At 41.5% G+C, this 25,594-nt stretch overlaps 2 protein-coding genes across 2 annotated transcripts; one reads left to right on the forward strand and one right to left on the reverse strand.

Annotated features, from left to right (window-relative positions):
* Positions 1–2,563: 2,563 nt before the first annotated feature.
* Positions 2,564–12,486, reverse strand: tmem231 (transmembrane protein 231). The gene is made up of 7 exons (XM_063196150.1): positions 12,022–12,486; positions 11,716–11,882; positions 11,451–11,579; positions 10,102–10,245; positions 9,320–9,401; positions 5,299–5,404; positions 2,564–2,943 (listed from the first exon to the last, which is right to left on the reverse strand). The coding sequence occupies exons 1-7, from the start codon at positions 12,158–12,160 to the stop codon at positions 2,781–2,783; spliced, it is 930 nt and encodes a 309-aa protein (XP_063052220.1). The 5' UTR covers positions 12,161–12,486; the 3' UTR covers positions 2,564–2,780.
* A 382-nt stretch (positions 12,487–12,868) lies between these two features.
* Positions 12,869–25,513, forward strand: gabarapl2 (GABA(A) receptor-associated protein like 2). The gene is made up of 4 exons (XM_063197281.1): positions 12,869–13,100; positions 14,870–14,925; positions 15,795–15,967; positions 24,719–25,513. The coding sequence occupies exons 1-4, from the start codon at positions 13,067–13,069 to the stop codon at positions 24,807–24,809; spliced, it is 354 nt and encodes a 117-aa protein (XP_063053351.1). The 5' UTR covers positions 12,869–13,066; the 3' UTR covers positions 24,810–25,513.
* The last annotated feature ends 81 nt before the right edge of the window (positions 25,514–25,594 follow it).

Consider the following 25,594-nt stretch of genomic DNA (forward strand, 5'->3'; position numbering starts at 1 on the left):
TGCAGATGGGGGGGGCCGGCGGGCCTATTCACTATTTACTGAAAATACTCAACTACATCATAACAACATTGCTATGACAGTACAGAGAGTCTTAAGTAACATATTAAGACATAGCCATTACAATTTTGGAGACAGTAAGGTTATAACATGGGCTCTGCGCTAAGGGGTTAACTGCTGCACATCAAACCACTGTATGAAAAATGTATTAAATTAAATTAAAATTAGGGGCCGCTGTATATTTCTGCCATATCATAGTTTTCAGTTCACTTCTGCTTTTGAGAAATAGTTGACTCCATATACAAGTCTGGTTGGAAGTAACAATAAAACAATATTACCATGCAGATGTAAGATAGTTACAGAAGAAAGTTTAAAGAAATTTTCAATTTTGGTAATTTTAGAAATTGGGCTAAAAAAACAACTTTCTTGAAACAAGATCTCAGGCCACAATTATTCTATAGACCTTTATCTTCAATTGAAAAAAAAGAAAACAACAATTTGGCATCAATTTATAAAAGGGACATTGTAAATGTAAGACAATATGTCCTATTTCAGAAAAATGCATAATTCCGATTTTTCCGAAGAAAAACAAACTTTTGCATTAATGGTTAATGACTGAGGGTCTAGGAACCCCACTAACATGAAATGAGCAACAAGTGGACAGAATAACAAACCAAAATAATATTTTTGAAATGTAAACTTATTAATATGAATAAATGAAATAAAGGTTTCATTGGCTACCATCAATAAACCTAATAATAATAATAATAATAATAATAATAATAATTATAATAATAGCTTCATTTTACATGGCGCCTTTCAAAACTTCCAAGGTCGCTTTACATAGTATCAGTGTAAGTGTGTGTGGGTGTGTGCTTGTGGACACTAGAAGTCAAAGGCCTCCAAAAAGAGATGGGTTTTAAGGAGTTGTTTAAAGATGGCCAGTGAAGAGGCATTTTGAATGTGGCTGGGTAGGTTGTTCCATGGACAGTCACATGAAAGGCTCTGTCACTGGTGACCTTGAGTTTAGTGCGGGGGATGACCAGCTCGCCCTTGGAGGAGGACCGCAGTGATCTTGAGGGGTCATAGGAACCCTCAAGCCTTGGGGGCAAAAACGTACACCATGGTCTCCAAATATTTTCCCCAAGGGCCAAATTATGTCGCAGAAATGAGGCGGAGGGCCAAAAAAAAATCGCCCGGATGTATGGCCTCAGATAGCACACATACAGCCACATAAAGAACCCCAGTGTTGGTTCTTTTGAACGGCGCCTAGAGGTGAACAATGGGAACCGAATCACAGCTGGGGGAACCACTATACAATGTTTTTGTTCATTTTTCATTCATTTTAAACATGTAACCTTCACATGAGCACTTCAATGTCTGCCTCGGAGAGTGGCAGAAACAGTCTTTAGAAGGAGAGGACAATCTGTTGTTTAGACAACATGACCTGAGGTATAGTCAAAAATGCTATTTTCCTAACACTGAATAAATAATTAAAAATCGTTCAAAAGAGCCAGTGTTTTGAACGGCCCTTTGGAAGGAACGAGCCACTATGATCCAGATCCTGTCAAAGAGCCAAAAATCACGTCTCTAATCTTTGTATCTGTCATTAATGACACTTAATAGTGTTGTGAAAGATGGGTTCATTGTTCATGAAAATGGACAAACAGAAGAGCGTTGAAACTACATATAGGGAGCAAAATAATATATTCAGCTCGACCTTATGAACTCAAGCAGTGGTACATTTCCTCATACATTGATGCAATCTCCTTCCTAAGTCTGTGCACGCTATTTGGATGACTTTCTCACATGAACTCTGGCCAATTGGCGCCATGCAGCACCCATCAAAGCTGATATGTGCATATGATAAGTGCATATGAATTTGGAAAGCACTCTGAGACAACTTCCTTGTTGTGATACTGCGCAATATAGTAAACACATATTGTATTGTATTGTACTGTACTGAAAGTCAAGCGGTGTTACATTTCTTCATACCTTCATGCAATCTCCTTCCATCTGGTCACACTATTTGGATGACTGGACACAAAAATCTAAAACTATACTGGTACTGATTATGATGAGCTGTCAAGATCTCATCATACCATTTCAGAAGCTATCACTATGATCTTGAAAAAAACTTGCTGAGTATACTTACCGGTATGCAATTTTTCTTTCTTTCTTTTTAAAAAAAAAAAAACACGGTACCTGTTATAACTGAGCTATTACCAGAACGGCAATGGTTAAGTTGTATGAGGGATCCGCAAAAAATCCTTTTTGTTTTCTTTTATTATTTCATGGCTGTATTACGTTTCGACTTCAGTTTTCAGAAGAATCTGATGAAGACTGTGAAGTCGAAACGTAATATAGCCATGAAATAATTAAAGAAAACAAAAAGGATTTCAAGTGTGCGGACCTTTCACTTCGAAGCTACAGTCAGCCTTTGTCCTGCACCTTTTCCTGGGATGTGCACAATCTTCACCTTCAACTAAGTTGTATGAGGGTACATTGTCCTGGAAATGGCAACATAACACAAAAACAAAAGATATAAAAAAAGCAATTAAATGAATACAGTCATTTATACAAACCGATTTTAATGTATCAAAAGTACAGCTCAAACAAACAAACCTATACAAATAGTGAAAATGTGATAACTCCAGTGCTCATTGAAACTAAACACATTGATCCTTGATGAAACAATGTCAGTTCCTGTCCCATTTACAGGACATCCCTCCACACATGATCATTTGGGTCGTTTTATGTTTGATGATGTGCAGCAGACAGTCTCAAGTCTTGTGCTGTTTAAAGGGCAGCAGAGGCACGGTGGGCAAGACCTGGTTCTCGTAGACAAAGTCCTGGATGCGACGGAAGACCCATAAGAAGATGAGCAAGACGCTGACGTACTGGATCCACGCAAACTTGATCATCTCCCAGAAGCCCGGCCGGTAAGTGAGCTCAACGTCAAGGAATATAAATAAACAATAATAACATTTAGAAACACAACAGCCGTAAAGTTCTACCTTCATCCACATCCATACACACTTTTATTCCTACTTTTTTAAAAACTAAAAAGGTGATGATACTTTTTAGCAATTGGTTGCAAGGGAACAACATAATTGGCACGAGTCCTAACATTTTTGATGGAATGATTAACCCATTTTAGCCTAAGCCCTTTTTGAGAAAGGGTGCTCTCTGTCTATTAAGACCTAAATATCAGCCTCCGAAGCACATAAAAATATGAAATTAGTTGCATTTAAAAGCTAGGGCCCTCATTTTGCATTAGAATGTATTCAGTCAGCTCTAACACCCACATTCTTAATTTTAAAAACTCGAATCTCAAGAGCTTGAATGCAGCGTATATGTCGCTCCAGGCTAAAGTGGGTTAAGACCGGTTGTTTGCTGCCGTCCTCTTCATTGTTCATTGTAGTATAAGTGCTTCAAAACATTGCTGAAAAAAGTTCCCTAGTGTAGCTCATCATCAACAGCTATAAAGCTTTACATTCAGGCAGCACAAATTCATACAAGCATCCATCCATCCATCCATTCTCACATACTGCTCGACTCCCAGCTGGGAAGTATCAGGTGGCTTGAAGTAGACAAGCTACACTATCACGTTACAAGAGGTGGGAAGAATTTGGTTTCTCCTTCCACCTGTTGTGTTGTGTCTTCAGCGTTGAGAGAGAAAAAAAGCTAAAAAAGATGCATTATGAGAGCTGTTGTTGAGCACAATGTCGCAGCATGCCGGTATGGATAACATAACTGAGGGAGAGAAAAAGACACAGGTCTTTAATCATGTAACAACAGTGCTTTTGTAGTAACTCCTACACCGAAAGAGAACAATATCTGGCCCATTTTCACTCAATGAGTTGTATAACTTAATGTGTAATAGATTGACACACATTGGTATCTTGGTGTGACCAAATAATGACAAGAATATGGTCACTTAAAGTGATACTGTCCCATTTTTGGAAATGAGCTCATATTACACCTCCCCTTTAGCTAAATAATTAAGCTTAAAACTTTTACCTTTCTCCTGTACTTCCTGCCGTTTTTGAGTACGGTAGTGCACATTTTACTCCCAAGCTAGCAGTTAACATTGAGTCCTATGAGACCAGTTAGCCGCCAGCTGGTCTCATAGGACTCAATGTTAACTGCTAGCATGGAGGTAAAATTTGCACTGCCATACTCAGAGAACGGTTGAAAGTACAAGAGAAAGGTATAACTCAATTATTTAACTGAAGGGGAGGTGTAATATGAGCCTATTTCCAAAAATGGCACAGTATCACTTTAACAATAGTGTTCTAATGTGCAAACCCACACATTCACTCTACATCTCTGTCTCTCTATTTTGAATATTGACTTATTACTGAAAAAATAACCCACTGTGACACTTGAAAGTAAAGGACGCTGCATTCCACTGTTCCCTTCCCTACCTGCAGCGAGGCGAAAAAAAGTCACTCATGCAGACCGGCACGCAATCTCTCTCTCTCTCTCTCTCTCTCTCTCTCATAAGAAGTCGGATTCATTCATTCATTGAAATCTTTCATCTTTGAGTTCATTCATGACAAAGTTATGCACCTTGCACAGGTCTATTAGAAGAGTCCGTTATTAGGTGTTAAACGCACTCTCAACACATTGTGCCAAGACCATTGGTTCACAGGTTGCAAGCCGTCACTGTGGCAACACTTTCCACCACCTTGGTTACAATTTCAAACCGCGTCAGTTGATATTTTTGTCATATTTCAATCTAGCAAACCACAGAAGAGGCAAGTCCTTTCCTCCCTTTCGTGCAGCGAGGGAAAAAATCCCTCACATAGGCGTGCGGTCTCTTGACAGTCGAGAAATTCGAATAGAAAACATGAAGTGTCAAAAAGGTTCGGAAGCTCCTTACCTACATGTTACAATGGTAACTAATTTCTTCATACATTAGCCTAATTTTAAAGCACAATAGGCCTATTCTTTTGAGGCTTACCTTGAGGCACTGTGAAACAAAACCGAACAGAGCAACTTCTGGTCTATAGTTTCCTGTGTTTGCGTGTGACTGAGTGGGTGAGCAGAGGAGAGAGAGGGCGCCGCGGCACGATCTTGAAAAAATGGCGGCCATCTTGGATTTATACGTGGCAAACGCCCTGTGCTGCAAGAGTGCATTCTAATTAACATGTGTGCCAATGTTCATGCTTGCATACCATCTGCTCCGCCATCTCTCTCTCACACACACACACACACACACACACACACACACAGATACAGCCACAGACAGACAGACAGACAGACAGACAGACAGACACACACACAAAAGGATATCTGATGAGCTCCACGGGGTAGCGCACCACTGCACTTATCTTGAAGGGAGCTTCAGCAGCCCGCCCCACAGTCCACACCGGGCTCGGGCAAGAGAACACCGTTGTCACTGTGGAGAGCATTGGACAAAGACACAGCAGGTCAAATGTCAAGAGTGGAGGGAAACCAGAAAGCATTTTGGGTGTGAGAAAAAAAAATAAGGCATCAAAAAGATAGATAAGTTCAAAGTTAAATACGGTCAGTTGTGGGTGTTAGATACTGTATAATAGGCAACAGTGTAGAAGTTTAAACCAAATTCGTTAAAAATGGCTGCTGTAGGATGAACTCTACATTTTACAGGCCAGCTGACGACAGCTCACCCAACAAAACCGGTGTGTTTAAACGTACCTCCTGGTCTTGCCTTTTATTTCCTGTTTCAACACCATTTAACCATGGACTGACCTTTGGAAGTCACATAAACCTCTTTTAGGATTCCAATTCTAGTTCCTTTTTCCTTTAGAGTGGGTGATTTAGAGCCACCTATATCTATTCATCTATATCTCTGAAGGTGAATTCATGAGCAAGTCATGGAATTTGGATATTTCAGTTTGATTGATTCTCTCCGTCATTTTAAATGCTTAAAGTTCAGAGTGCCTCTGAAGAAGACGCACACTGCGTCGAAACGTCAGTCATTATGTTTGCACCACAATAAAATAACTAAAAAGTATCTGAGTGCTCCAGTCATCCCTGGCCTAGTCTTTTTTGAAGTGAACCAGTTGACTCTCCATTACAGTATTCAGTCTGAAGTAATAATAATACAAAAATGATAATTAATTAAATAAAGTAAATTAATGAAAATAACAGAAATATAACATGAAGGAAGTAGAATGATGATAATAACTAGATTGCATTCTCACAGAAAATGCTGGAAGTGGGCTTGCCTTTTGGGGCAGAGATGAGCAGTTTTATTTTTGATATCTCTATCCCTAAATTAAAAACAAACTACTATTGAGAAAACAGAGCTAAAAGAAATGTTGGAAAAAATCATCCATCCACCCAGTCAGAAGTTATGTGCCAAACAATTCAGCCATCTTGGATTCAGCCATCTTGAAAGTGTTGTAGCTCCGCGTTTTGGGGATAAACTAAATGACATACATGGTATTTTAAGTTGGCTAAGGAACACTGCATATGATATAATTTTGAAAATCAACATGGGTCCGAGTGGGATTCGAACTCACAACCTCCATATTTCTAATCCAGCACCTTTGCCATTGATACTAAATGACATACATGGTATTTTAAGTTGGCCAAGGAACACTGCATATGATATAATTTTGAAAATCAACATGGGTCCGAGTGGGATTCGAACTCACAACCTCCATATCTCTAATCCAGCACCTTTACCATTGAGCCAAGCAGCTGGCTGTCATAAACATTCCAGCAAGACAATATCAGATTGCATTGAAGAGCTGAACAATAGACTTCTAGAATGGTAGTTGCAGGTGCTCGTTAAGAATAGAATGTTGAGAGAAAGTGACAGTTGAGATGGAACCTTTTATTGGCAGCACCTGTTCTGATTGACTGTATGGCAGTTAGTATGGTGCTCTAAGGCAGTGTTTCTCAACCTTTTTTTAGGCGAGGCACCCTTTCAATTCATGAAAAATGTCAAGGCACCCCAAACTAACAAGCATCCGATACCACACAAGCTTAGAAAAGTAACACATTTGCAGACGTAACGTCACACAACCTACGATTGAAGTTGCAGCTTATTGGGGCAACCTAAATTTACTTTATCGTGCGTAAATGGCAGACGAAAGATCCCACTAGCTTATTAATTTAGACAAATATATATTAATTTACACAATTTATTTATCAGTCACGTTTCCACGGCACCCCTGAGAGGGGCCTGCGGCACCCCAGGGTGCCCCGGCACCCTGGTTGAGAAACACTGCTCTAAGGCAAAGGGCAGAATCAAAAACAGTTTCTAGTTTCTTAGATTGCAGTTGTTAAAAAAACTAAAAAGAATTGGCTAGTCTTGCTCACAGATTGGAGTCATACATGTGATCTTTCTAACAGTCTTTGAATGAAGTTTATAGGTTAAACGGTTCAGTCACAAATGGACCTCTTGTGGAAGATGTGCTGACCTCTTCAGAAAGGCACTTCAAGAGTCAATGGGAAAAGCCATTGGGCCAGTGCTGCAGTTTTCACACACCTGCCATTTAAAAAGTAATGGGAGTTGGGACATGATACTTTCACAGTTTGGAATCATCTCATAGAGCTCGCTAACAACGCGTCAACTAAATTTCTAGGTGAAAGTGTTGATGTTTTATGACCGAAAAAGCCTCACTCTGATCTGTAGTGACGGAGCACTGTCTCCTGAGGGTTCTACCATTGTTTTCAAACTTGCACAAAATCGCAAAAAACGGAAAAACGACAAGAGACATGGACACGCTATATCAGAACAAATGATCTCCAAGCCGAGCCGGTCGTTTTAGTGTTTGAACGGTGTCTCTATCTCGAAAGGCCTAGGTCAGGAGGTGATCCATTTTCTAGTTTTACTGTCCTGCACAAGAGAATCAAGCAAGCATAATAATAATAAACTGTACTTAGAGATTACTAGAATCGGGATTTGCTCTGCAATCCTGCTTAATAATAATGATGATACTACTTGAAATTATGACTTTTATTGTTATTACCATTACAACATTGTTATTACCATGTAGCAACCATACTACTGGTTCGATTCTGGGATTTTGGAAGTTGTACATGAATTATCAGAACATCCTTAGTAAGCCAATATTTTCTTTTTTATTGTTTTAGGCCTAAGTAGTAGCCTACCTCTAAGCTTGTAATCTTGGAAGTTCTTCAAAACATGCTTTAATGCCCCAATATGAAGTAAAATACCAATTATTTGACAATATTTATTTCTGTTGTCACTCATTCAAGACGTTGAGTACTGTAGTATGATGGTAACAATATGATAGTAATGAATAGTAGCTGTTTATATAGGCTTTTTTACCAAAGCGTCATTCAGTGTAATATTTGTGGTCATTCAGTGAAATACACATTTTAATGTGAAAATAAAGTAAAAATTCTTACGAAACGTATTTGTTTGGCACAACACATGCGGGGGCATACAACAAATGAATAATTGTGTATTTTAAACTGATTTTCTCTTCGGTGGAAAAACTTCTTACAGCCAAATGGGTAAAATGCACTTGGTGAAAGACTACCAACACTGTAAAAAATATTTCCAAATGCCTCTAACTACAAAATTTTAGGTTTGATGAAGACCTTAAATATAGCCCTTTACTATGTTATGTAGCTTATTTCAGTTTTTTAACGTCATCCATATTTTTTTGCATTACCAACTGTATTATACCGTATTACACTGAATGACATTTTATGGGTAAAAATGGGGTAAAAATGCATGTTGCTTACTATTTTCTGAACAGAAAATAATAAACTTAATCACTCCACACTCTAATGTACCCAAAAAAGTTGAAAAACGTTGTCAGGAAACAGTTTTGTTTTTTTGATTGGCTGGCAGGTCCAAGCGATTTAAATTCCTTGACAACTTTTGTGAGACTCAGTCCACAGAAGCTATATACCGATTTTCAGAAAAAAATGTAAAAAATTGTCTGACAAGTAGCATTTTCACAAAATTCAAAATGGCGGGAAAACTATCCTGGTGGAAAATTACGTCATAGTGTGTGTTGGATTCGTCTTGGCCCAAGGATTCCAGGGATTTTGAAAACTGGACCAGCAGTTCAAGTTACTAGCAGAAATTTACCTGCAAATTTGACCTGCTGGTGGCGCTAGAGGGTTGGGAGTGGGTCCTATAAATCGCTGTGGGTAATGCTGAGACTGGTGGCCCAAATATGTGTGCCGATTTACAGCATTTTCCTACGCACGGTTCTATGGGCTGCCATAGACTTACTAAGGTGAAGAAAGACGTTTCGGAATAATAAGAAAACCTACTAATACTCTAGGGGCCTTCGCCAGCTTCGCTGCTTGGCCCCTAAAAATAACAATGTTTTCTTACGGTTTCTTTTTTGGTATTCTCCAATGATGTTGGCCAGATCATAGCTGCTAGCAAAAGGACTGCTGCCATCTATAACGGACACCTACAAGAGAAACAGAGGGACACAAAAGGGTGTTCTGTTTATATAGTTAAAACACACACACACACTATACACACACACACGCACACGTACAGGCACACGCAAGTTTTAGAGAAACCAGCAGAGATAATGTAAATGTTCATAAATGAGCAGTGACAGGCACTGCAATACCCCTAGAAGAGAAAAATCCCTACATCTTACAGGCCCACAGCCTATACTGTAGTTGTTTAAATAACAGACCACTGCATCAGTGTACCATGAATCCAAGCTGTGCACAGTACATACACGTACACAGTCATTGGTTTCTATACAACAGCAACACGTCGTCAACTTTGTACAGGGCTGGCCCAAGCCTTTACGGGGACCTAAGCAAAATTTCATCCGGGATCCCCCATACCTGATATATAGAGGCTCCTCTTTCATTCATTGTAGTAAATGGCACATAAAAATATGACTAGGGAAACTAGAGGAACATTCATTTCATCCTGGAACTTCGGTGCTCTCACAGGGCCCTAAGCCACCGCATAGTTCGCCTATGTCTCGGGCCGGCCCTGAATTTGTATATTGTAACTCAACACTGGCAAAATCCTAACAATGTTAGGCAAGCTTGTGCTGTGGTATCAGTCAGTGAGTGTGCCCTGTGTCGGTGTGCCACTGAAGGAATGCCGTTGGTCCTGACTCCTCTGTCTTCGTGAAAGCTCACATTGTACGTGGTGTGGAGGCCTCGGTGCGGGAGGGGGCTTCGCTGCTCCAGGCGCAGGTCTCCGCTCACAAAAAGCTGAGACCCCGGAACAGCAGATGAGTGCTGCACAAACGCCAGATTCTGCATCACCACAGTAGACATCCTCTAAAAGGAAGAGATTGGCACAAGCATATAAAAAAACACACAATGAGTGCTTTCCAATATGTAGACTCCTGTCCTCGGCCTGTGCTTGTGGCCTCGTGTTTTGCTGACGCCCTGACCCGGGGAGATAACAAAAGTTTCCCCGCTGTCAGCCTAGCCACAACAACTATTGGTGGGCTATTCTTCATTCATTATACCGATTGCAAATGAGAAAATGACATAGAATTGCGCTTTTGCTAAATATTGAAACAGACCTCTGCCGTCAGTGACGTCATTGCAAGGGAACAAACATGCAAGGGAGGACGGGGGTCCGTATATCGGAAAGCACCCAATGACTGAACCTCAGTGGGTATTATGCAGTCTCAGACAGTGATGGGCAACCATGATGGAGACTCTACAATCCAGAGCCATTTATTCATTTGCACAGGTAAATCATTTGGAATAAGTGGCAGTGGATTATAGAATATGAATAGAGTTCTTCAGCGGAAGCGGAAGCATGTAGTAGATTGTAGTCTTTCATGTTAGCATTTAAGGACGTCCTGGTTCCTATCGGCTTCCGGCCTCCATTGGGAATGAATAGGGGTAAATTTCAAATAAGCTCCGAGTGCAAGCACGCGCTTAGCGAACCCCCGCAAACTGTCGAGGGTGTTAAAAATAGGCTGTAGGTATGACATGGTTGATCATTTTGTGTCAAACTTCGACATAAATACGATGTTGCGTCCATATGCTAAACCCGGAAGCTTTTGGTGACTACAGAAGCGGCGCCTGTATCTAACGGCATGTATGTGCGGAAGGTTGTACCCATGGCAACCAAAGGAAAGTATGTAGTTCGGAAGTTTTAATGATCAGAAAGGGGTTAGCAATATTGAATTATAATCGTCGTGATCTAACATGTGAATACACCAACATGGTGATACGATCCCTTCCACTAATGAGAAAGGGATGCGGGGACACGCTAATGTTCGTTGTTGCCGTGCAACTTATATTTTTGCCAAACCTGAATCTCTATGGCGTTTTGCAATGTAAAAAATCGCCATGGAACCGGTAGTCCAAACGCCGCATACAAGTTGACGTCAACGCTGAAGAGCCAAAGTTCTTTTCCGGTAATAAAGAAAACGTTCTCTGGAAGAGCTCTATTCAGGTTGCCCATCACTGGCTCAGATTGATGAAAAGATCTGAATGTGTTGATGTGTGGTCTCAGGTCTTACAAAGAGCTGGTATGAAAAAGTGAGCAGCAGCTGGACGCTGTAGACTTGCTCCTCGGCCAAGAGAGGAATCTCCAGTTGGAGGTTCAACAGGTCCATCTTCCCATCCTGATTCTGATCCTCTTCTCTTGCCTAATGAAGCAGCAAAACATATACACAAGGAGTACATTTATTCATATTCAATATGCCACTGCGAATGAAAGGGGCAATTATATCTGTGTGTAAAACAGTGAACTTAGCTGTTCCATGTGCATGGATCTGACCTTACCGAGACCATGGGGATTCGCAGGTTGCTTCCTAATAAATTATTCAAATTGGGGTATGTGCTCCACGCGACGTAGTCGCCTCTTGAGCTGGTTGCAGCCACCAGAAGCATCTGATACTGAAACCTGATAACGGGCTGTTCTTCATAGGTACTACGTTTCAGCCAGAATCCTGCACAGAACAAACACAGCAAGACTGTGACTTGGCTGTCTGATGATGCACATGACCTGACGTGATCCGTGGCTAGTTTCTGAAAGAAATGCGTTTATATAAAAGACAATGTTTCACACCAGCCGATGTGATGCTTTACCTTGGCTTCTGTATGCAACCAGGAGAGGGGGAATGTAGGTAAGACACAGAACAGCTATGGCAAACAGTGTCGCTTTTGTACACACGCTCGTTTTGTAACGAATCAACGCAGGGTGAGAGTATACTTCGAAAAATCCCATAACTGCAAAAGTACGGCTTGGGGGTATTACTCTGATGACCTGTGCTTGACAACAGAACTGTAGAGACAGCAGCTAACTACTGCTAGGCTAACAAGGTAGATAGCTCAGTCAACTGTCACGTTGCATCCAGCCAGCAGCACTATCTCAGGGCAATCCAAATACACCCAGGCAAACATTTACTTTGTACTCTATCGTTACTTTACCCTTTCGACACGAACATAGTTTAAAATGTGCCATGAAGGAACGCGAAAAGGTCTGGTTACTCAGCTAACTTTCTGTCTTCCAAAGATCCAGCCGCGTTTATCCCCAACTTCCTGTGTAGACTGGCGTCTTAACGTTACCATGGCTGCGATTATCCATAGCAACAAGCTATTTCCCTCCTCCTCCTCCTCCTCCTCCATCATCACACCACAGGAGCGTGTCCCTTTTGCACATGAAAATGATTATAAATTATAATGCCAAGGTATGGTATAGTAACATCGTGTTCCAAAGCATTTACATTGAAATGCAAAAGTATGTGCAAGGCGAGGCAGGCAAATTATTACATTTTCACAAATGAAAATGAAAATCAACCCACCACCATCGGTCCACCTGCAAATACAATATCACATGCGTATTTATTTGAATTGCACCCAAATTAAATTATGTCTGCAAAATAAGAATTCAATTGCTAGTCCCCCATATCCAAATGTTCAAAGGACTGACGTCATCGTTGGGCTGAACCGAAGGACTTGGATGTCTTGTGCTAGCCAGCTCGGAACTACTCGTACATTGTTGACGTTTCAGTTTTATTTTCATTGTACTGAGTAATATTAGATCACATCGCTAACGCTCCGTTGCTGTGCTCGGTGCACTAGCAAATATTTAGTCATTTGGACACGCTGACAGCTCAAGCAGTTTGCCAAAATGAAATGGATGTTCAAAGAAGACCATTCCTTAGGTAAAGGGAAATTTGATGGTTATGTCATAGGTTTTGTACTACTGTAAAACTGCTGGCTAATGGTTCCTAGCTAGCTTTCCCTAGTCATTGAGCTAACATTAGCGGCTAGATGCAGTCCATCTAGTTATAGCAGTTAACATTGTGTTCTCTTTGGGGTTTTCCCTCCGCATACCATTTACATGTTTACAAGTCTGAGGTCTTGCCATTAAATGTAAGTGATTTGCAACCACACACTTTGACCTTTTGAGGAGTGTGCTGCTGCTGCTAGCCATAGCCTGAGCCTGATGTTTACATGTTGGGAACGCTGGCAGCTACGTTAGGTTTGCTTTGGGCTTCCCTAGTAGCTCTACATGCTAGCATTCACTAGAATCGATTTTGCATCGACAATGGTGACAACAAGATAGCTGCTAACTAACGCCCGACAGCAGCCGCAGTTTTACTGGTACAAAAATATGCCGAAGGACACCCTGTTTTAACCCTTCCCTTCTGCTATGAGCACACGTCATGTCGTGGTTCCCTAGCATGTTGTGGTCAAGTAAAAGTAGTGAACTTGTTTATAGCAGGGATATGCTATGGTTAGTAGACTAGGTTATTGTAATCATAGCATTGCAACATCTTTTGTTATGCTGCTAGCCACCATCTGACATAGGGTACAACTAGAAATTTAGCTCTCCTGCACATGCATTATCCTGTATTTTATAAACTAGTGGTGATGCAACTGATGTATGTTCATTGCTTAATCACAGTCTGCAACAGTTAACCATGAAGAGAGCTGTCACTTCTCGTTGAAGATTGCAATATCCTGCCCCTCCTCAAATGCATAACGTCAGTAACACAGTGCCATAAAATCTCTCAAGTGAGCCAAGGGTGCTTGCTTATTTACTGCATGTCCCTCTGTGCTAGCCAAACTTGTCATAGTTTTAAAGCGCATGCTGCAGTGGGGAACACCATTGCAGAGATCTCCTTATTGATCGCATAATGTTGGTAATGGCTAAGTGCCTGGTCGCTGTCTGTCTGCTCTGCATCTGAGCAGGAGAGTACCCTTACATCATGTGCACAGTGCTTTACAAGACCCAGAAATTCCAGAGTAATTAAGGACAACAATGGGATTAGGAATTAAGATTTTACAGCTGGACTATAAACAGGCACATAAATATTTGTCATTTAAGGAAAATCATCACTTTTTTTTGTTAAACAGCACAGTGAGCGCAGTGCCTGTGTCTGTGTCTCGTACGTGCAGTACAGCGCTTACTTGCTGCTGCCTGACGCTGTTTCCAAAAGTAGCACCCCTATGTGGGTTAATTAGGGAAGTGTTCCAACATCTAACCTCAGTGATGATTAGCGCTGAGGAGAATTATTAGCCATGAGTGAGCGAGCGAGCGAGCTAGAAGAAAAAAATGAATGCATGTCACCTAAAACTCAACGATCCCCCTACAAATTCAAATAATGCAGGTGTTCACATCTGGGCACTGTATACTACATTACTGCACTAACAGCTATTAACATGGTTTGGCTAAGCAGGGAAAGTGTACCATCATCACCGCGTGCTTGCTGAGCAGAGTGTGGATGTCAAATAAAAGAGCCACCACAAAATTTCTCTGGATTTATGGAATATGCATTTGCCACCTTTCACACACATACCTTTCACTGTCACAAAATGTGATAGGATTTGTTTTGGTCTGTGGGCGCATTCCACAGGTGACCAAACTAACAATATTAAATCTATCTCTTGTTTTCCTTCTCTTATCTCTCCTGCTGCGCATACACAGAGCACCGATGTGTGGAGTCTGCCAAAATCCGCAACAAATACCCCGACAGAGTTCCGGTAAGTATCTGCGGCTCGAAGTCTGACAGACTTTATGTTCTGTGTTATGGGGCATGTCGTTCTACAATAGTGTTTCTCAACGGGGTCGATACAGCCCCCCAGGGGGCGTTAGGGAACTCTAGGGGGGCATTGAGAAGGATACAGCTGAAAGGGGTGGTGCCTAGTTGCCATTGGGGGGCATTCGTCTATTTAATTGTTTAATCCTAAGGGGGGTGTTGTCATGCTTGTGATGAGGTCAAGGGGGCATTGGGAGGCTTGTGATGAGGCCAAGGGGGCGTTTGTTCAAAAAAGCTTGAGAACCACTGTACTACAACAACAACAACAACACCGCGCCCATGTCTGTCTTTCTTACTTCCCTTACTTCATGTGCCGACTCTTGAGCTCCGAATTCTTTTCCTTTGACGCCCCGTGGGCCTCAACCTGTCGGCACTGGTGCAAGATTCTTGCCGGCGCTCTGCCTCTCTTAATGTAGCATCATCCCCCAACCCTCCCCCCACAAGCAGAGGAGGTCAGAGGTGGGTGAGGGGGATGCAAAAGGGTGAATACCTGACACATTCTTCCACGGAGACCTTAAGTACTCTGATCCCTTTTGTGCGACTCCGAGGTCACATAATTGGCAACGCTTATAGATATCAGTGCTTTTGTCATCTGCAGAATAGGATGTAAGCTGACCTACAAGTCACAGATGCATTATTGAAACGAATAGTGTTGCGACAATGCTGGCCCCCCTCTTTTGTTTTCTTCTCGCCAAGGGTGTGTGCATTCATTGTCTGTTCCTCTTTCATTCCCTGTACAATGCTGTCTTTAGTGGGGTTAGGTTAGTTTAGGTAAGTGTGCTTAAGGTGTATTGTGTGCCGTGTTCTTTTCAGGTCATCGTGGAGAAGGTGTCGGGCTCACAGATTGTGGATATCGATAAGAGGAAGTACCTGGTGCCTTCCGACATCACGGTGGCGCAGTTCATGTGGATCATCAGGAAGCGCATCCAGCTGCCCTCGGAGAAAGCCATCTTCCTCTTTGTTGACAAAACAGTGCCGCAGTCCAGGTACGTACGTATGGCCACGCATCATTTCATGATCTGTCACATAGTGGACACCTGAATGCTATGTGGAAGGCAACCACACCTATTACTTTCTTTTACATTTCAATGAACACAAATGTTCATGTATTGTACCATTCACTTGACTTATTTGACCTGAGCCCTTTTGTCCTCTGGGGTGCATAAGCGGGTGACGAAGACTCTTCATTTCTCTCTGATGTACCAGAGTTAGCCTCAGGCTAATTTTACATCTGGGTCAAAGACGTGCAAAAAGGAATTGTCATTCAGTGTAATGGATACCTTCTACTGACTGTAACTGTAAGAAACATGACTCTTTTTATTTTATTTTTTTCCAGTGAATTCATGAAAGCCTTGGCTGTCATCCATTCACTTGAAACAATTTAAAAAGCATGTTTTTTTACAGTTACAGTCAGCAGAAGGTATCCGTTACACTGAATGACAGTTCCTTTTTGGACGTCTTTGACCCATCTGCAGTCCCACTTCTATTTCAAGTTGCACACAGCCTACTTTTGAATTAATGAATGAGAAGTGTCACAAACATGCATGCAGGCTATTGACGGCTGTTAAGGTTATTCTATCTGTAGGTAAGGACAGTAAAAACCAAAGGAGAAACATTGTTCACATTTAGCGGAAGGAAGTTGTAAAAGCCTTTATTTGCCATTAGAGCAGGTTCATTGCACCGCCCCTAGCCATTACAAAGCCATAACTGGTAAAAAAAAGGTGCCGCACAAGCACGTAGTAGGAAAAGTTCTGTATACATGTCTTGCAAAATTTTGTCATAAAAGGGTGGCTTCAGCTTGTACAATATATTCCTGTAATAATCACTGTCAACATCGCTTTTGTATCTTATCGCATTGTAGGATCGCAGAATGATAAAGTAATTACCGGTAGCTTAATTTATATCTCAGTCTGAGGCAGTGACATTGTGAAAATGTGTTAGCGATGCTGTGATCCATTCATGATTTCTTCAAAGCTCTTCATGAAAATGACTCACAATTGGTATTTGCTTTGCTTATACTGTATTTCCACCTGCCAGTCCCTTTTCTGGCTAGTCAGGCTGTGCCCTCCTAGTGACGCAACACTTTCAGTGTTGCAACCAGTCAGGTCAAGAGCAAATGCAAGTACTTTCTGAGTTCCTGAAAATACGGGAACTACTCCCACTTTGTCGGTAAGCAAACAACCATAAGCAAATCAAGGGAGACGGGTCAACCATGCCGTTTGGGAAATGTTTTTTGTTCTGGTCTTGGTCAGACCAAGTCTCAAAGAAATTTGAACGTAGATGATAATCAGGCTATTTTCTGGCACCGTTACGTTGTCCTAAACGCTTCCTTCTGTGCAACGTGTACTTGGCCATTCCGGTAACCTGAGAGCCCACTGTGCCCCTGTACACACTCTGCTCAGCTGAAAGGGAATTCTCCTGAGAAAATGACCACTTGCTCCATATGCACCTTGCACACACACACACACACACACACACACACACACACACACACACACACACACACACACACACACACACACACACAATGCTGGGCCACTCCCTTGCCATCAGTCATCATCCGTGTGCTGCGCTCCACTCCACAACACTCCTTCCTCCTGGCTAGTCCTAGAAAACAGCAAATCTCTATCTACTGCTCTAATCCAGGAACCCTGGGCTGAATGAATGGGGCAGCTTATACAGCTCTAATTAGCCTTTTTCACCATGAAGACAGACAAGTTCCGGTTTGAAGCGAAGCTGTTATAGTATATGACTATCGGTTTCAGTCAGGAAGCCGTGCTATCTGTCTATGTACTGTATAGGACAGTGGCCTCCAATTTCTTTTCCCCAAGGGCAAAATTATGAAGTGCAAATGAGGCTGGGGGCTAAACAAATCACCCCACCGTTTGGTCCCATTATAACACACTAGGGATGGCGAAAATTGAAAAAACTCTTAACCGGTTACTGAGACTCATTAACCGGTGGTTAACCGGTAATCTTAAATTTTAAAACGTTCGCGTGCCTGATATGCACAGCACTGATTTTTTTCATTTTTATTTTTCACATAAGCCTTTTTTTTTGCTGCGCAGACAGGACCTGCCATGTCCAGCCATTGTTGCCAGATGGAAAGTGCTGAATTATCAATTGAATCTCAAAATTATCGTTTTTTGGGAGGAAATTATTATTATAATTATTAATATTATTACAACCGGTTAGGGATGCACCGATACCACCGATACATTAATGTGTGTACTTGCCGATACCGAGTACCAATACCGATACCTTTTACCACCAAAATACAATGAAAATAAATGCATGGCCTTGTTTTTTTCCACCTGTGATATTTTTATTGTCCATTTCCATGTAGATTTAAATGTTAGTAAATGTATGAGGTGGCACTTTTTTCCATGCTGATTTCAAGTCCACAGAACATGACAAGATTTTGCATTGTTTTGAGTAATAGTAGTACTCGTAGCTGGTGTCAGTACCAGTGTCGGTATCGGTGCATCCCTACAACCGGTTAACCGATGGCAGAAAATTTTAACCGGTTAAAGTTGATCCGGTCGATTATCGGTTAACCGGTTACCGGTTAACATCCCTACAACACACATATATGTTTTCATTTGTTCCAACCCGACGGGCCAAATGTTTGCCATGCCTGGGCCGGATCGGGCCCACACGCTGCCATTTGTAGACCACTGGTATAGGACTATGTCAAATCAGGTGTAATTTATTGTCAAAAATCTATGTAACAAGGTTTGCATAGAAGTTTGAAATTGCGCTTGACCAGTCTCCAATGTGCAGTTAAATACATATAAGACAATGACAAAAATCACCTACACACATACAGTTCATACACACATCCACAGGGTCGCTGACAGCCTTTACTGGGCCCGGGACAAAGCCATCGGGACAAAGCCACCCTTTCTTGCGATCGCTCCTAGCGATTTTGATGAGATCGAACACACGCACATGTGTGGTATCTAACGCTAGCAAAATTGACATTATATACACATGGCAACGCGTTCATGCACCAAACGTGCCTGCGCACGCGTATCCTGCAGCAAGCGTATCGAGGGCCTATATTGTCCAAGCGGTAGCCACTGGTGACAAGGCAAGTTGTTGGGATCAGGCACAGCCTCTGATTGTTTGGAAGCTGCTGTCACTCAAACGCAGCGCTCACATGTGATTGGCTTGATACAATATAACTTAATTGACAGAGCATATAAAACGATTCTGATGTACACACGGTAAGGTCATGGAGGAAAAAAACACTGAAACGTCTACAACATCCAGGCGACTAGAAAACCGGTTCTAACCACGCACTACACTGCTCCAATGGGACTTCCAATGTTAAACACCTAGCCACCTTGGGATTCTTGTCTGCGTGCGCACGAATTGTGTGACAACATCGGAAATCCATGTACATTGCCACAGTCCCCGGTCATGGCTACAGGCCCCGGTCAGGTTCTCATCTCATTTGGATGCCCCCCACTGCTCGCGGAAGTCTGCACATGTCTAGACTCGCCCTGGAAGGCATCCCCCTCTCCCTCCTCTCTCTCTCTCTCTCTCTCTCTCTCAACTCTCTGTACACATTGTTCTTTTCTGGAAGAGTAGCTCTGTGTGGATGACCATGTGAGTCACATTTTCCCCCCTCTGCATGAAAGAGGATTCCTTTATTATGGAGGACTTCCATTTGAAATTATATTGACATTTTATATACAAAACACAGCATTGTTGATCTAAGAATAATGTCAGGAATAGCTGAAGAACTGCTTATTTCAGAACTTGCAGTATATTGAAGGGGACCTCACGTATCACACATCTGTAGTAGCTGTTTTGTTTCAGAATCTTTTAGATAAGTGGTTCTCAATCTTTTTTTAAGAAATGCCCCCTTGGCCTTATCTCAAGCTTCCCAACGCCCCCTTGACATCATCATAAGACTGACAACACTCCCCTTAGTATTACAAAATTAAATAATGGACTAATGCCCCGATTGGTAGCTAAGAACCGCCCCCTCTCAGCTGTATCCTTCTCAACACCCCCCCCGAGCTCTCCTACACCCCCTGGGGGTGCTGTACCGCCCCTGTTGAGAAACACTATTTACATACACCCCTCAAATAAATGTTGAATAAAATAATATCGGAAGGGTGAATATCAGAGGTGATCCTTAAGTCTTTCTTTCAAAGAATATATTACTAATCTTGATGTGATGATTCAGTTTCACCAATCTCATAATAGGCATCTAATACCCAGACTTGCTCCCAGCAACCTAACACACACGTAATCACTTTATAAAACCCATCAGTGTAAATATCACTCGGAGTGATGATAAGAACGGGACTAGGCCTGTCACGATAACAATTTTTGCCAGACGATAACGATAACAAGAAATTATTGCGATAATCGATAATATTGTCTCTCTCGCCATTTTCAAACAATATAATGTGCAATAAAAAACACTGCTATGCAAGGTGCGGCCTCCTTCTTGAAACATTGAATTTAACATTTGGGCCAGCACCCTCAGAGGTTTAAATAGGCCTAATTAAGATTGACGCCTGCTCCAAGAAGAAATGTGTCAAACAATATAATGACGTAAAAATGCAATAAAAATGTGCCTACACCCCTTCACATTTGTAAAGCATCACGGCGGGATGTATATATGTGTTTTTAATTAGCCTACATCCTCATGGAGCACAATAGGCTCTAAATAGGCTTTTTTGTATTTATTATTAGGGTAAGTTATAGTCTTACTTTAATATTTTCTGTTATTTATCTTTCTCAAGCACACTGAATGGCTTATAGGCCTATCCATGGGGTGATGTAAAATAACCTACTGGTGGGGTATTGTTAATTCACAAATTATTACTTAGACAGCTTATTTCACCAAAATGCACGTTGTTACTAGCTAATTGTCAGTCAAAACCCAAATCAGCCCTGTTAAAGGCATTTCAACATCAGCAAAAAGCAAAAGAGCATGAACAGATGCACAAGTTCCAGGTGCAGGCAGCGCTCTCTCTCTCTCGCTCTCTCCCTCCCGGATACCCTCGACTGGAACAAGTTGCAATTCTGCGCACTTTAAAGTCCTTTATGAACGCCCATACATTGAATCTTATGAGTTATGAGTCGCCATGCCTCTGTTTTCCCCTGTAGCGCGCTCAAGCGTTCACATTCTCCTGGTGTGGCTGATTTAAATCCACAAATCTTATCTTCATTATTTGCTTGCGGACTGCCTACTCATATTGTTAGGTCTAAATAAACAAGAAATATAGCGAAAATCACAAAAAGAACAGACAACGACCGTCGGGGTAGGAGGCGCATTGAAATAATAGGGGAAACTCGGCGAGGTTTAAAATAACAGCCTCAGAGCAAGTTTGTCGCGACGGTACCACTATTTCATGTTTGCACAAACACGTCTTCGTCGTGGATATTGGGTTGCTGCGCATGTTTCAAAATGAACATTTGCCTCCGTGTTGGAGCTGTTCATTCCCCTCTCTGAGGAACGTTGCAGATGCGCTGACAGAGACTGGAAGAATATTGCGCTCCTAGTCTCTAGCGCTGATTCTTTGTCGAGGCTTATAAGCGACGCGCGGGAACACCAGCGTTCTTTTTTAAAGACGCAAGTAGCCAGATCAATGCACCCTTTTCAACCAGAATTGCACTGAAACTTAAAATTACACCAACATTTAAGCGTCATTGCGCTGCGTTGGCCTATAACGCGCCAGCCTAGTCTTACGGCTACGGTAGAGAAAGGGAGAGAGGGGAAACAAAACACCACGCAAATAACTTATCGTTACTTATCGGGGCCAGAAAAGTGATCGTCCTTGTAAAAAGTTACCGTCCGATTTATTGACTTATCGGATATCGTGACAGGCTTAAACGGGACTCTGTCTTGATTAAGGATTACCTGGCTCTTGCACAGATGGTTGTTGAGCGTAAATGCACGGGGGTTGCTGCAGCCAGGCAAGATTGATATGATTAAGGCTCTTTTATGCAGGACATGTGGAAAGAGGTCTGTTTGTGGAATCCTGACTGACTGACCTGAAGGATCGAGGTGGATCAAGTGTTCCACCTTTATAGTTGGACCGTTTGTGAGTGGAGAAGAGATGCGTTTGAAATACAGCCCCAAGAAAGTGCAGTTTGCTTTGAGGGTGTGTTTGTGGACACATGCCAAACACAGCCAAATGAGAAATAGGGATTAAACAGGGAAGATTTCAGAAGGCATATTTTCACTTTCATGCAACTGTTTCCTGCATCTTCTTGCACAGTAGATCACTGTGTACTTAACAATGCAGAAACTTTCACTGACACGGGCACCACACCACTGGCAACATTCAGCCAAATATGAGGAAACTATTTCTATTGACACGGCAAAAATGCTGCTGGGCTGGATGTTTACTAGGTCTCACTGTCAGCTTCTGACAAGCTTGCTTTGAATGCAGTATAGCACAGAAATCAACATCAGAAATGTTTCAGTCTGAATCTCAAAAACAGTGGACATGTGTGCAGATGTTTGGGTATCATGTTGCCGCTGTATCGATACCACTGTAATATCATGGAGAAGGTTATTTTGATAACTCCACTTAAGCTTCTAGCTTAATCAACACCATGAAAACAGGATTACAATTATACTGTGATTATCACATTTTTTTTTTCATTATAAAAATATTGTACTGTCTAAACTACATGCCAATGCTCAATACTTGGTTATGAATGTCTGCCTGAATCCCTTCCATGATGCGGCATAACATTGAGGCCAATGGCAGTGGCATTCCATGGAGCTGTGGAGGCCTGAACATCCTTGATGCTTTTAGTCAGCTCTTACTTGTTTTGGGGTCTGGTGAGTGACCCTCATCCCCCTCTTGATTATACCCCATACTCCAGGCTCCAGGCCACTTTATTAGAATAGCATGAAAAAGTTGATTAATTTCCATAATTCCATCAATAATGTTAAACTGTCATGGATTGTAGATTCATGACCCAGTTGTTCAACTATTCCAATCATTCAATTTTTTCTTTTTACATATTTTGGCCTTCCAGCTAAAAAAAAACATGAATTGGGGAATTCGCATCATTAGAATATTGTAATAAAATCACAATTTTCTTCATCAAAATTCGTTTCACATCAAATCAGTTGAAATTTGGTACTTTCTACATAACATGCAATGTTCAATACTGGGTTAGAACTCTCTCTGTCTGAATAACGGCCATGATGCGTTTAACATTGAAGTCAATGGCAGAAACTGTGCATGGGAGTTATGGAAGCCCATGAATCTATAATCCATGGCAGTTTAACATTATTGATGGAATTATGGAAATAAATAAACTTTTTCATGCTATTCTAATAAAATGGCCTGGAGCTGTAGATTGGCATAACAGATTTTGGTGCTTTGGGGGTATGGGCAATCTAACTCACCAGACCCCAATCGAGAATCAGTGGGGTTAGGTTATTGTCAAGATGAATTTGAGAGGGACACCAAACTCAAAAATAAAGAAGAGCTGACAGCAACCAAAAGCTGACCGGTAATCTGGGCTTCCGTAAGTCCCATGCAATACCACACAGGCAATCTGCCACAGTCAAGTTTTAAGCATGAAACCAGGTTTGGTAATAGAAGAAAATGGCCAGTGACTTCTATACAGTATTCTAATTTCAGAAATACGTTTGTCATGTTTTTTCTGAGCTGGATATGTACAGTCACCGGCCACTTTATTAGGAACACCTCTAGTGCTGGGTTGGACTCGCTTTTTTCAATCAGAACTGCCTGAACTGCCTGCAACAATACTAGGGGAGGCTGTGGCAATCCAACAAAGATAAATTGGTACTAATGGGCCCAAATTGTGCTAAGAAAATGGGTCATTTCACGTGAAATCAGACACGTTGGGACCCGACCGACACAGATTTCAATCATACTTGGTGTGCCTGTTTAGTAGCAAGGTAGCACCCCAGAACTGCATTTGTGTGAATCTGACACCAATATTAAGGGAGAAACAGACTAGCAAAGGTTTACATATTAGGGTAGGACACTAGTCATAGATTCTCTTATGCATACCCCGGTTGTAATGAGTGGTTATTTGACTTAATGTTGCCTTTGTATCAGCTCAAACCAGTCTGATAAGATAAGATAAACTTTCATTGTCTGTCTGTACAGAAATTTGCCCATTCTCCTCTGCCATCAGCAAGGCATTTTTGCCCATAGAATCGCCGCTCCCTGTATTTTTTTTCTTTTTTGGACCATTCTTTGTAAACCATAGAGATGGTTGTGTGTGAATGTCCCAGCAGATCAGTCTTTTCTGAAATACTCAAATCAAGCCCTTTCGGCACCAACAGCCATGCCTTGTTCAAAGTTATTTAAATAGCCTTTCTTACCCATTATGATGCTCGGTATGAACTGCATCAAATCGGCTTGACCATGTCTACATGCATAAATGCATGGGGTTGCCACCATGTGATTGGCTGATTATAATTTTGTCTAAATGAACACTTGTATCAGGTGTTCCTAATAAAGTGGCCGTGAGTGTATATGTAAATTATGTACAAGTAATCAAATACTTGAAATAGGTTACTTGAAATGGCTTACATTGTGGGTAATGAATCTATAATCTATGAAGGTTTTAATGGAATTATTTAAATAAATGCACTTTTCCATGCTATTATAATTATTTTTTTGGAAAGGAGCTGTATATGATGATGACAATGATGATGATTTGTCCCATCTCTCTCTCTCTCTCTCTCTCTCTCTCACTGTCGCCCCCTACAGCCTGACAATGGGACAGCTGTACGAGAAGGAGAAGGACGAGGATGGCTTTTTGTACGTGGCCTACAGTGGAGAGAACACATTTGGATCATAAAAGGCCTTCGCTTTACATTACTGTCACACTCACACAACACACACCACCATCTGATCACACGCACCTTTCCACTTTCCACCACAAACATGTCACCCACACCCCCCACACATACATCTTCATCCACACACCTATCCATTCTTCACTATATTTTCTGAGAGCTTGATTGTGCTGCTGAGAAGGTGGTTGTAACGGGAAGTGGAAACTCTCCCAATACTTCACAGCCACCACACACACACACACACACACACACACACACACACACACACACACACACACACACACACACACACACACACACACACACACACACACACACACACACACACACACACACACCTTACCTTGCATTAGCCATGTCATGGGTTTGTCTGTTTGTCATTAGTGTCATGTGTATCTTATTGTATCATGGAGACAAAAAAAAACATGAGTTAGAGTGAAAACGAATAGTCTGTTCAAATCTGACAGAAGAAATCAAAAACTTTTTGTTGTGTGAATGGCATCAACCTAGTATTCAATAAGGTCGTTAACATCCTTTACAGCCATTTCATATATAAACTGTTTTAAATATATTAATTTATGAATCAATTTTCGTTTTCTTTTGTTGTTGTTATTGCTTTGAATAGTATATTTAAAAAAAGTATAAAAATGGGAGGTAGCTGGATGACCTAACCAATAAAAAAGCGACATAAAAATAATCCCCACCATTGTGTGTCCAGTGCATTTGTTGAATGGCCTTATTCTCTGCTGCATCCTTAGTTCAAAAGCTGCAACAAACAGAATTGATC

The sequence above is a fragment of the Engraulis encrasicolus genome, chromosome 4 (genome assembly GCF_034702125.1).
Source record: "Engraulis encrasicolus isolate BLACKSEA-1 chromosome 4, IST_EnEncr_1.0, whole genome shotgun sequence".
Lineage (NCBI taxonomy): Eukaryota > Metazoa > Chordata > Actinopteri > Clupeiformes > Engraulidae > Engraulis > Engraulis encrasicolus.